The sequence below is a fragment of the Podarcis vaucheri genome (assembly GCF_965113315.1).
Source record: "Podarcis vaucheri genome assembly, chromosome: 1".
NCBI classification, from domain to species: Eukaryota; Metazoa; Chordata; class Lepidosauria; order Squamata; family Lacertidae; genus Podarcis; species Podarcis vaucheri.
Window position 1 is genome coordinate 74411478 of NC_138759.1, and position 12724 is coordinate 74424201.

At 39.6% G+C, this 12724-nt stretch overlaps 1 protein-coding gene across 7 annotated transcripts in view; it reads right to left on the bottom strand.

Moving 5' to 3' along the window:
• Positions 1-12724, bottom strand: part of USH1C (USH1 protein network component harmonin) — a 49045-nt gene that overhangs the window by 27709 nt on the left and 8612 nt on the right. For all 7 annotated transcript variants that reach the window (XR_014212644.1, XR_014212645.1, XR_014212646.1 and 4 more), the window contains exons 3-9: positions 10021-10164; positions 9053-9191; positions 3027-3135; positions 2909-2933; positions 1463-1520; positions 970-1073; positions 268-352 (exon numbers count right to left, since the gene is read on the bottom strand). Coding sequence is in view for 4 of the 7 variants with exons in the window: in XM_082193859.1 (XP_082049985.1) it covers positions 268-352; positions 970-1073; positions 1463-1520; positions 2909-2933; positions 3027-3135; positions 9053-9191; positions 10021-10164 (664 nt within the window). In the remaining 3 variants the exon portion in view is untranslated. The remainder of the gene's footprint in view (positions 1-267; positions 353-969; positions 1074-1462; positions 1521-2908; positions 2934-3026; positions 3136-9052; positions 9192-10020; positions 10165-12724) is intronic.

The window sequence follows — 12724 nt, forward strand, 5'->3', positions numbered from 1 at the left end:
GTCCCCTCTGTTGATGGGAGGCATCCATCCATAGTACAGGGAGGATGGCAATTCTTGGTTGTTCTCGTTTTGTTGCAGACTTCTGTATGTCCCAAATTCTGCCCTGGAGGACTGAAACACACTCTGGAGTAGATTGAAGATGTGAGGACAATAGAGAACTCTCAAAATTTCTTCCCTCCCCTTTCATCCAATAGATGCCTTCTGTTGGCAGAGGGGACAGCATGGGGCTATCATAGAACCAGATGGTTTCATCAACATTACACTTACCTCTAACCCTACTTCTGCAGACAGAGAATGTGGTTTAACATTACTTATGAAAATGCCTGGTTTTTGTGTTGGACCACTGGAAATGCTGGAATAAACAATGAAAACAAAACGACATTACGCAATGGAATAATGCAAGTAAACAATCATGGTCAAATAACCAAGTACTGTAAATAACTTGGTTACTTTCAGATTGATGAGAACACATTGGATCAGAGGTACAGCAATTGTACCTCGTTTAAGCTCTATTGGTGCCATAGGATCTGTAACAACCCACTAACACTAATATTCTATCACAGTCAACACTGTTGCACAATTAGACATGGCACAACTTTTCTCAGCATGCCAAAGAAGTACTGTATAAAAGAAATCGAGTCATATCTTAGTCCATATGAGAAGAGGATAGAATCAATTGATTTTGCAACCTCATTAATTATTGGTAATGAGCAATTCTTTGCACAGTAATTCAGTAAAGAGACGCCGATCGTCAGTACACATTACCCAAAGATGAAAAGAGTTGCAGCTTTGACCAATAATGGACAAGTGATGTGTGCAGCAGCTTATATCTGGTTCTGAACACTATCATTTGCATAAATATATTTAACTTAAGATCCAGTCACAGTTAAACCCTTCTTAATTTTGGCTAGATCACATCCATTATATTTTCCAGATGAAATGAGTGATGAGAAATAAATGGCAGCTCACCTGCATCCCATGCCCTTTGTACCAATCAAGCTAATGAAAACTTTCTTTTCTTTGTGGTTTTTTCCTCCAGATGATGCAAGACCTGCAACACTGCTTTTACCTTCCTAAAACGCAAAAATTAGGGCAACAGAGTTTCTGACATTGAAGTCCACTAGCTAAAAAGGCATGCTGATTTTTTGCCCACCATCAAAGTCTAGATAAAGTTTTGCAAAGCATCGGGGGATACGGAAGGAAATACATAAGTTATTGTTGATAGGTTTACACATACTCAGCATTATCATATAATGAACTCAATTGTCCACGTGCCTATATCCAAAAGTGTTTTGGAAATATATAATTCATACAGTCATCCCATTCCAAATGTACTCAGTGTAAACCAAACAATTTTGTACAGTGCCCAAAACACTATATTATAAAAATAGGTCCAATGCAAAATTTTATTATGAGCACAGAGTTTAAAATTTGCAGCAAAAGTTATTTTCTTAATGCTTACCCCAGGATCTGATACAAATTGGTCTACAAACTGCCACTTGAGAGGCTCATCAGTAGAACTAGAAAATATATAAGTGGTTAGATATGAACAAAGAAAAGATGCTGAAATAAGTAATGCACTGTGGATGCTTTCATACCACACCTCCTGATGTTGGGTTGCAACCTAAATTCCCCTTGCTGTGGACCAGTCGGGATGTTTAAACAGTTTTCTGTCAGCTGGCTGTTGGTGATTTTAAAAGGCTTTGGAGAGCTAATACTTGTTTGGCTGCAAGCCATATGATCCCCAATATACAGAATCAAATGCTAGCTGTTAATTTACAGGTCCAGTAAGATTGTGTTGGTTGAACTTTGGTCACAAATAATTTTAATAAAAGCACTTTAGGAGCATAATGGCTTTTTAAAAGGAAAAACCTTAGGTAAAGTGAATGGCTCCCATGCTAAATCCCATTGAAATAAAACTGTGTAGTACCTCTGTGCAGGACACAGCGTGCTACTTCTGGGGTAGTTTGCTCACCTTTGGTCCCCACCCTGCACTCAGCTCTCACCTGTGGCTCCTAGAAGCTGTCATCATGCAACAGCGGCCACACCCCAGGAAACAGCTTTGACTGACAGCTAAACCAGGTGAAGGTAGCCAATGGGTCTCAAACCCACAGTGAGTTAAGGACTTCCACTGCATGCAAAGATAGGTTTTGGCAGATTGAGCAGATGAGACCAATAGTGGGTCCAACAGTCAAGAAGGTAGTTTTTGTATGTGTTGTAGAGGGAGAAGAAAAGGCTAAGCAGTAAACCCTATACAAGTCCAGAGTGGAGTTCCCAGTATGGTTGGATGGCAACTTGTACACCTCCTTCCGACAATTCCTGCAGCCAAGCTAGTGCCAAATGTATTGCTCTGCTTTCCTTTGGACCACATCAGTGGGGCCCAGAGGCCTTGTTACCTTGGCAGCCCAAGACCTCCATATACACTGCCCAAGCTTGTGCCCTAGGGAGGTCACTTGAGTGCTGCTAATGCAGCTGTTTGACTCCCCCACTGGAGGTGTACTACATTGTATCCCGAGAAAGATGGAAGGCAACAACATAAAACTGTGTAGTTTTCAGTTTTCAAAATGTGATGCTACTAAGCAGAGGAAATTGACAGAAGCAGTGTACAGTGGTACCTCTAGTTACAAACTTAATTCATTCTGGAGATCCATTCTTAACCTGAAACTGTTCTTAACCAGAGGCGCACTTTTGCTAATGGGACATCTTGCTGTCGCTGCGCCACCGGCACATGATTTCCGTTCTCATCCTGGGGCAAAGTTCTCATCTCCAGGTAACTCTTCCAGGTTAGTGGAGTTTGTAACCTGAAGCTTTTGTAACCTGAGGCGTTTGTAACTCAAGGTACCACTGTAAATTATTAGATACATTCCATATTGTATGTAAAATATGCATTTAGCCAAAAGACAATTACCTTTTCACAGGTATCATGCCAACGTCTGCAATGAAATAAAGTTTACTGTCAGTTGCCACAATAGCACTAAAGTATGGGAATTTTGGCAGGCAAAATATCAAAACAATGTTCTACTCACGTCTCACTTTTATAGACACAATTTTCTTTGTGCGAATAAGATTAATCACTTCTTCATGAGTACATGAAGAAATGGAGTATCCATTTATTCGAACAATCTCATCTCCAACCTTAGTTTAAAAAAGAAAGAGAGAGAGAGATAGAAGCTGAGATAACTCAGTTGGGGTTGTGGGTTCGAGCCCCATGTTGGACAAAAGATTGCTATACTGCAGAGAGCTGGACTAGATGACCTTTGTGATCACTCTCAACTCTACAGTTCTAAGATTCTGTGAAAATAGTATTTTATATAGTGTGTTTCAGTAGGAACAAACAATTTCAAATGGACAATGCATTTGAAAGAAGGCTTTTTTTGTGTAGAAATGAGACATATCCTGCTGTGAAATTAATGGAACACATCTTTGGGAATGGGCAAATGACAACTTTCAAGTTTTATGCAGTTGCTTGATCACATCTGAGCAGCCTATATATGCTCCCTTGCTGAGAAGTACATTATTGTTTTGTCCAGCAATCCTTTATTTCTTTCAGCTATTTTATGTGTATCAGCTCAGATCCGAACTCTGATTGAATGGAATAGGATGCTCACTAATTCTCCTTTCCACCTGTGACCTCCAAAAATCTTCTCTACAGGGTTGGAGGACCACCTGAAGCACCATGAGAGGTGACCCTGAGGGGAAAGGAGGAATTGGTGAAAATAGTCTCCCTTCCACTATCTGCCAGCAGGATCAGAGTGAATTTCATTAAGAGAAAAAGTTCTATGAATAGAAGAGCAACTTAGGATGCAAGCCATTGAAGGTACAGTTTTGGGATCACACATCAAAGCTGTTTCTGGGATGGACTGTATCCTTTGTATACTTTGATGGAGTATATTATTTGGTAATTGACTTGCATTTCCTGCTGTTAAGCCCTAGGGAACAGTTCAGTATAATCAGAATCTATGCAATTTCATTGCATTGCATTCTGCCATTTATAACCTGGTGATGGACCTAAATTAATGGTTACTTACTCTAGACATCCAGCTAAAGTCTAGAGTACATTACTTCATTTAATTCAATGTTCAGGACAATAGATATATATTGCATACCAACAACGTAGCCACTAACATGAGTAAGTGCTTTTAGACCGTCTCCACATGGAGGCAGTAAAATTTTGCAGTCTCTTAACAGCAACAACTAAAGACTGAGCATAGCAAATGATGCAAAGACTAAATTACATAGTAAAATTCTAGTGAAGACCACAATGTTGCATGGCACCTTCAAATACATAAACTATGTAAGTTCATTAGATGTATGTAGTGTTCACCTAAATAAGTAGGTAAATATATATCCCGAGTACATAGAGAATATTTTTATTTTTGGTGCAAAGTGAAGCCGAAATGTCAATAGCAATGAAATAAGTGTGCCATAATGCTGTGCTTAGTGCTGATGAATACAGAGACTCCAATCCAGTGAGTTCAAGATCCACTCTTGATAAGTGTCTGCTGGTGATGAATAGGCATAGCAAGACCAAAATAAAGAAACAGGCACAGAGAGAATTATTTTCTGTAGTGAGCTAGCTGTTTCCAGGATTTATTGAGACCAAAGTATTAAGTCAGTCTTGAAGACTTCATCCTGTTTTTGCTGTAACAAATCCACACAGCAGCCCCTCTAGACCCAACAGTGGATGGCGTGGTGGACCTGTGCCTCTCACCTGACCTCCCTAAATCTGAGTCTCTGCTGCGTATTGGGATGGGGAAGGAGAGGGGCAAGGTGGCAGCAAGGAGCAAATGCTGCAGCAGAGGTAATCCAGTGCGCTTGCTGGCTTGTTTGCACCATGCTGCCTTTGATTCTGCCTTGCCCCTCTCCCTCCCTATATGCAGTAGCAAGTCAGCCGGAAGTAGCTCAGGTGAGTAGGGCAGCCCTGCCTCACTGTCCACTACTGCCTAAATTATGCAAAGGGTTTGTTTTTAGTTTTGTTGCATAAGCGCTAACCACTGACTACATGCCATTTTATTCAATCAAATCCTAAATTCAATTAATTCCCTTTGTAGTCTACTAAAAGCTCGTTTTAACGATATTGCTTCCATCTGATGGGCTAGGAAAGCTAGTATGGGCACGCTAAGGTGAACTGCAAGAACAATGCATTCTTTCAGTGGGCTGCTGCTGAGCTTTGGTTTACGGCACTTGCTTATCAGTTATCATTGCATGGTACTTGTTTTACTCACATAATGAGTCAAGTTTAATTTAATTCAATCCTGAAATAACTGATTTCAGGCCATATTTTCCAGCCAAGGAAATCACATGCTAAACAGATGTTAGTTGATACACTTAATCACTGCGGCAAACACAGAGAACCTGATCTGTGGTGTGTATAAGTCTTTTTAAAATTTCATTTGCCATGGCTTATTTAATCAGGTACCACCACCTTGCCCCAACAATCTGGCATGAAAGCTCTGCCCCAGGATTGTTCTGGGGCCCAAAAACCCTTCCTCAAACCTTGCTATTTACAGCAGTGTTAACTTCTGTTTGAAATTATGTGCCGCTCATCTATTGGAATGGTGTAGCAAAGCAGATGCAGTTGCTTTTTCCCTTTACTGTATTCATATTTGCTAGGACTGAGTTGAATTTTCACAAGTTGGATCCAGATCCAATCAACGGAGTTCCCTTCTGCCACTGCATAAGAGATCTAATTTGGCCTATTGCAGGCCTTGCCTGAAGCTGCTTTTGCAACTTTGATGTGTGCCTCTTTGTGCTTGAATATCTATTTAAAATGCCGTCCATATTGCAAAGGACTAATTCATTTTTTAAAAAACCCTTTCAATTTAACATGTTGCATAAAGAGGGAGCTACCAAGGTTCCAACCCAACACTTAGTCTACTTTAACTTTTCCTTTTCCCCACTGCTGAATCAGTGGGGTTGAGGGAAGGGCAGGCTAGAAAAATTTGCTTTGGAGGCCTGTATCAGCCCCCCACGATGTGGGGCAGGATAGCTACCCTGGATGTAGATGAAATATGTACAAAGGTGTAACAAGACAAAAGTGAGAAAGAGCAAACATCACAGGGGCATTGCAACATAGCTGAGCGTCAATGTCTGTTTGTTTTGTTTCCAGATAAGGATCCTGTGCCATTAATGGCTACATAACTGATACAAATTTAGCAGATCTTTCCCCTTGTTGTTGCTTATTATTTCGTTCACACCATGCACTTGCTAAATGCACAAAAGCCCTTCCTAGAAGATTAGCCAACAATTCTACAGGGAAGAAAAGGTTTTAGTTAAGATTCAAAGTACTACTTGCACTGCATGCAGAGAGTGGAATAAAATAATTGTCTTCACTGATATTAGGAATGATGTGCTTGCTCCACCTACTGGGGAATTTTTTAAACTGTAAAATCCCTTATTGATAGAGAGGAGGTTGTGTTCTCTCTTTGGTCCTTTCACCCCCAGCATAAATGAAAATTTTCTGCATGAAGAGGTTAGCTTCAGGAGGCAAATATGTCCATAATGCTTCTCTTGCTTATCTTTCCTGCTTATTGTTCACTGTCTGCGTACAGATGTCACGTAGTGTATCAGATTTGAATACACAATTGAATACACCATTATGTAACAAAGGTAAATCAGAGAGATTCCTGTTCTCACTTTCTCCCAAAGACTGCTTCTTGCCATCCAGCAAGTAGCCAGACTTCTTTCTTTCCTTTTCCAAATGCAAACTGTATCCATGCAGAATGCTTTCTTTTGCTCCACCCTCAGCAGTCTCCATGGTCTCCTGCGGCCCCCTCTTGCTCCCTCTACTGACTTGAAGTGGGAGATTGATCTTCTTCTGGCTGGGCTTTGGGGCTGGTTCTGCACATATATTTATTTTTACTCCTTTCTTTAACAAGACTTATCTACTATTTAATAGGAAAAATAGTTGAAGCAGTTTACAGAAAAGAATATAAAATATTCATTGGAAAATACTGGTAAAACCAAACTCTGCAACAAGTACTAAAATTGACCAACTCCAGATAAAATCAACAGTTTGAAATTATCTAGACTTAACAAAACCTAAACAAAAAGCAAAAAGTATTTATCAGGTATCGAAGACAGTATTGCCAAGGCTTTGTATCTGCAAGGAGTTCCATAAATTAGGCTGCCACAGTAAGTGGTTGACTCCTTGTGAGTGTGGACCAACACTATTTGGCACTTATACAACTACCAGTATAAATATCAGTCAGTGTGTAAGAACAAATCCTATCTTCTTATATTGTCTAAAACATACATGAGTTAATGGCTTTTGGTCACACTACAGGAAGACAAAATTGGACAAATTTCCACCCCACCAAAAGAATCTGGGTGAATTGCATTCTCTCTCTCTCTGTGTGTGTGTGTGTGTTTGTGTAATGCTCCAATAATAGCCATTAAAGACATTACTGGCAAGCTACACTCTTCATGAAATAAATGTTTGCTAGCTTTTCTATAATGTAGACTTGGCAAAAACCTTTCTGTTTCCTGTTGTCAATGTATTAAGCACCAGTATGTTATTACAGAAGAATTGACTAAGGGACTGAAAGCAAGGGGGCAGGGAACTAAAATAGAAAATTGTTTCATGCATTCCTTTGTTTTTACAGTCTGAAAAGGGGGCCTTTTTTATACTAACAAGTATACGGAGCAGAATCATGATGGTTTCAGATTTACTTTTTTAGTGTTTCCTTTACTTCTATTATTCATAATAATCTCCAGGCCTTTTTAGTTAACATAATCCCCAAAGATATGAGTACAGTATCTGTGAGAGCAACAAAATAGACAGATGAAATGCATGAAAAGGCTAAACTGTATCCATTTAGGAAAAAGAAGAAGGAGAAATCAGAAGAAAATAGGTCAATGCCACAAACGTTTCAGTTACGTATCTTGATTATACAGACACACATACACACTTTAAGTGGTAGAAAAACTACCTCATTTTCTCATAGTCAAGAGGATGGATCAAAATGGTATAGGAAAAAAAGGAGCCAGAAACATAATATTATGATAGAAGTTCATTATGCCTTTTCCCAGACTACATTTTTTTTCTAGCTTGGAAAATGTGTGGAGATTTAGTGAAATAATGCAGATGGGTGAAATTTCAGAAGCATTTGGCTTTATCATGAGACAGCAATTTAGAACAATGAGCAGCCTGTCAACTCCCCTTGTTCACTTGGTCTTAAAAAGTTTTAGAAAGTGTCTTGTACAGACTATTATGAAGGCACCTTAAGCTGATTCTTAACATCACATATCAACAAACCAAGGAAGGCAGAGCTACATTTTCTGCAAACGAGATTACTGGTTTGGTATAAATAGATATACTTTAATGAAGTCAAAATATGAAAGTGTGGGATTTATTTGTTCATTTGTTTATTTGTCTAGGAATGGATTCACATTTTCCCCTCTCATGAAGTTCCCTTCTTATTCATCTGTTGGGAGATTTCTGAGTATGGGCTGGCTCACGATCTAAGCTTTTTTCAAACCATTCATGAAACAGGAATGCATGTGAATATCCATTATGAAGCAACAAACTTAGTTCACTGGTTTCAAAATGTGTCATGTCAGTTACAGAGGGCACACGGGTGTATAAATGCTAGTTTTCACCTTTAAAATATGTGCAAGACTAACCCTTTTCTATATTAAAGCCACATTTTTATTGTGTGTGTAGGTTTGTAATGAGCCCTATGCATGTTTTCTTGTTCGTCAGTGTATTAGTGCTCATAACATAGCTTCCTCCTACAGGCTACAATCTCACATCCTGGCAAAAAGAGCTTATAGTGATAAACAGTATTCTTACATTTGATTACTAGTGGACGGTATGGTGGGGTGCTCATGTCATTGCTGCTTACTGGGAGGTAGAGGCAGCAATGAGGCTGGCACAGCACAAACACACCAGTAGCACCAAGGTGCTCATGGTAGTGTGTTGCACTGCACCAGTCTTGCTGCCACCTCTCCCCTCCTCTTCTCAGGAAGCAGCAGCAACTCCACCAGCTTGAATAATAGAATATATACATAAGATATTTTCTAGCTATATGAGACAGAATGTCCTTCTCACCTGAAGTCCAACATTGTCTGCTTGTCCACCTTTCATTAGCTGAGAAATAAAAAGGCCACAGGCAAATTCGACACCTCCTCTCACACTTATCCCAAGTCCTTCAGGATGCAAACGATCTAACCTCACCTCCTTCAGTTTTCTGCAAAAGTTGGAATAGGATAAACAGAATTTACAGTTGCTACTTAAATAGTCCCATATACCCATCTGCCATTCACTGGTGTTGATTTTCAAGGCTTCTGAAGAAGGTGGAGTGTGTTGTCCTATACTTTACTTTGTCAAATTACTTGTATTTGCATTGCATGCAACTAAGTCTTAGGGAGGGGAAAGCCACTTATATAGAGCAGTAGGAAGCAACTTCCAACTTTCATTAGCTCTCCTCCCTTACCCTGGCTGGGTACTCCAGACTCTTATAAGGATGCCACTCTCTCTTTTTTTGACTCTTACTCTTAATAACATGTCTCAACAGATAGAAACTGGTATTGCTTTTAAAAATGATTTGCATTTCCATGTTAGAAAAGGCATCTGTTCAACTTCTGTCTGCTGTGCAGCTGTTAAAGACACAAGAGCCCCACTTAAAATACAAAAAATAACAATTCTAGTCTTGGTCTCCACAACCAAAGACTGACAGCTCTTTAATCAGCAGGGCTCCTGGGCTCAAAGGGTAAGGACTTAGGGAGCACCTCTCCCTCCTGTTTATTATCAGGATGAGGGAGGAAGAAAAGGGGAAGAATTTCAGGAGGAGACCTGCTATGATTGATTAACTGATATTAACTTTCTGCTGCAGAAACAGAGGCATCCTGAAAAGAATTTTTTTGGGAGGGGAGCCACCTAAGGTTAGGCGAGGGCTGGGGCAAATAACTGATCAATATGCCTATGTATACTTGCTGAGTTCTTGAGTAAGAATTCATCAATTAGCAAAATAGAAAAAAATGTGCTCATATACAGAGAGGTACACTGATCAAACCTACCTGGATCGTTTAGGTGTTAACTGATCATACTCCACTTGATGTTTTAATGGGATGAGAGGGCGTATGGCCTCAAATAAGGGCAGCCGGCTTGGTTCATTGATTACATACTTCAGATCTCCCACCAACACTGGAAGATTCATGGATCTACAAAATGAAGTTGAAGAGGGTTATAAGGAGAATGCAGTATTAACTACTGTACTGACAATGTACTTAACATATTGTGCTCTCTGGCTTTCATAAGGCTACCTTAAAACCCCTGCCCCCAAGAGTCATTCTTCTTCTGATTCTAATGTTAAATCCACTGATTTGATACATATAACACCTCCATTTAAATGGAGTTCATGGAGTTAAAGTAAAATATGCTGCAGGGCCTATATTTGAAAGCTACAATGAGTGTAGTTAAAAGATCAGTATAGGCTGTTAGTCCAAATTTATGTGGATTACACAACCCCAATGCTATGTGATTCTGCATTTGTCCAACATGCACAATACAAAACCGCACACTGTAGTTGTCTGTGCAGAGGACAAATGTTCACCATCTATAAGAAAATGCTTGGAAATGAAATGGCCAGCATTCAGGAAAAAAAATGCCATTCCTTGAACATTATGAAAAGGCTATATAACTTTAATCACAGTTTTATCTGAAGAGATGGGGGAAGGGCTCAGCGGTAATTATTTGCTTTGCATACAGAAGGTCCTACGTTCAACCCCTGACATCTTCAGAATGATCTGGGAGAGAACCCTGCATGAAATCCTAGAGAGCCACTGCCAGTCAGTGCAGGCTATACTGAGCTAGATGGGCCAATGGTCTTGCTTCTTACATTCCTATGCTTCCAATGGCTAGTGGTGCTGAAGATGGTGCTCACTATCTGTGGCCTGAACCTCTGCATGATTACCTAGTGTTCTGGAGAAGCCTGTGCATGTACAAGTTGTATACAGTGGTACCTCGGGTTACAGAGGTACTTCAGAGTTACAGACTCCGCTAACCCAGAAATAGTACCTCGGGTTAAGAACTTTGCTTCAGGATGAGAACAGAAATCGTGTGGTGGCGGCGCAGTGGCAGCAGGAGGCCCCATTAGCTAAAGTGGTGTCTCAGGTTATGAACAGTTTCAGCTTAAGAACGGACCTCCAGAACGAATTAAGTTCTTAACCTGAGGCACCACTGTACACACAGGCATGTACAGTAGGTTTAGGAATATTTCAGACCTCTGGCTGTTGTCAAGGCACAGCATGGGGGTCCCTAATGTGATTCCCCTTCCCCTCTCCCCACAAAGCAAATGCATCCACAGAACGCCTGAAAGGCATCTGAACATATGGCATACACATTTTTTGTTATAACTGCCCCATTCCTATGGTACTGTGTACAAGTTCTTAAGTTCTATCACAAGCTTGCTTATTCAAGAGTAAGCCCAATTGTATTTCATACGGCTAATCTTCAAGTGTTTAAGATTACATGCATACTGACATTTTAATGGGATTCCAGGATAATAACTTTATGAAAATAACAGAATTAATCTGTAGCCAGTCTGTTGACTTCAGCCAAGTTACTCTAGCCTAAAGAATGGCAGAACTCCATACCATCTGTTTGTGTTCTTTACATCAGTCATCACAAGATACTGGACACCCTAGTATGTCACTTGATGTACAAGTAACACATTATTAATGGCAATTAAATACACACCAGGGTAGGAAATACATCACCAAATATTAAAGGAAATGCCAAACTGAATGTGTTGTGATCTTTAAAAATATAAACAAATGTCTTTTTATTTTTCTAAGTTTGACAAATATTGTGTTCTCAGTGTTGGCCTTGGATTATATGGTTTTTATATTATGCCCCCCCAAATGTTAAATGCATATTTAAAACACCAATTTTTTATAGATATCCATGGCAAGCAGTTGTATGTTTAAATAAAAGCATTTGTCTGCTTTATGGCATAAGGTTTTCTGGATTAGAGTCCAGAACAACAGATATATGAAGTGGTCACACACACACGTCTCTCTCATAAGAACAGAAACACATAGCGGAAAACTGGCAATAGTACTGTGTCATAAAAGTTTCTACACTTAATACATATTAATGCAGAAACCATTTAGCATGGATGTGATCCATTCCTGACACAAATAATAAAACTATATATTTTTACAGAATAACATAAACAAAAGCCCCAATGAGCTTATACTGTAAATTTTTACAGAAGCAGAAAGACGACAGAGGCAAGGGTAACAGGGGAATAATATACACAAACACACTTACAGGTGCTCAGTGTTAGTTTCTGGAGGGGCACATGTGGAAATGAAATATTCATCTAGCAAAATGGATTTAGGGTATTTCTTTGAAATCTAAGGACCATAAAAAGTCATATACCTTTGTAACAATATTGTACATTTTATTTAAGTGTAAGCAACATTTCCCAGCTTTGGGGGTGATGGGGCGTGAAATATAAATGCTCGAGGTATCTGTTAGGTTTACAACTCCAGTGAAGTTTTAAATAATTAACTACGCTGAATTCTTCCTGATGTCACGAGCTGCAGGCAATGCTTTATGAATGGTGAAGCAATTAGACAGCCCGAACTGAAACCAAACCGGGTTTGTAGCCAAGGCTACACAAAACTCTGCTTTAACACAAAGAGCACATGGAAACTTGAAAAGTCTACATTTCATTCCATTATGATGCTATTAATTAAGTTATGCCCAGAAACG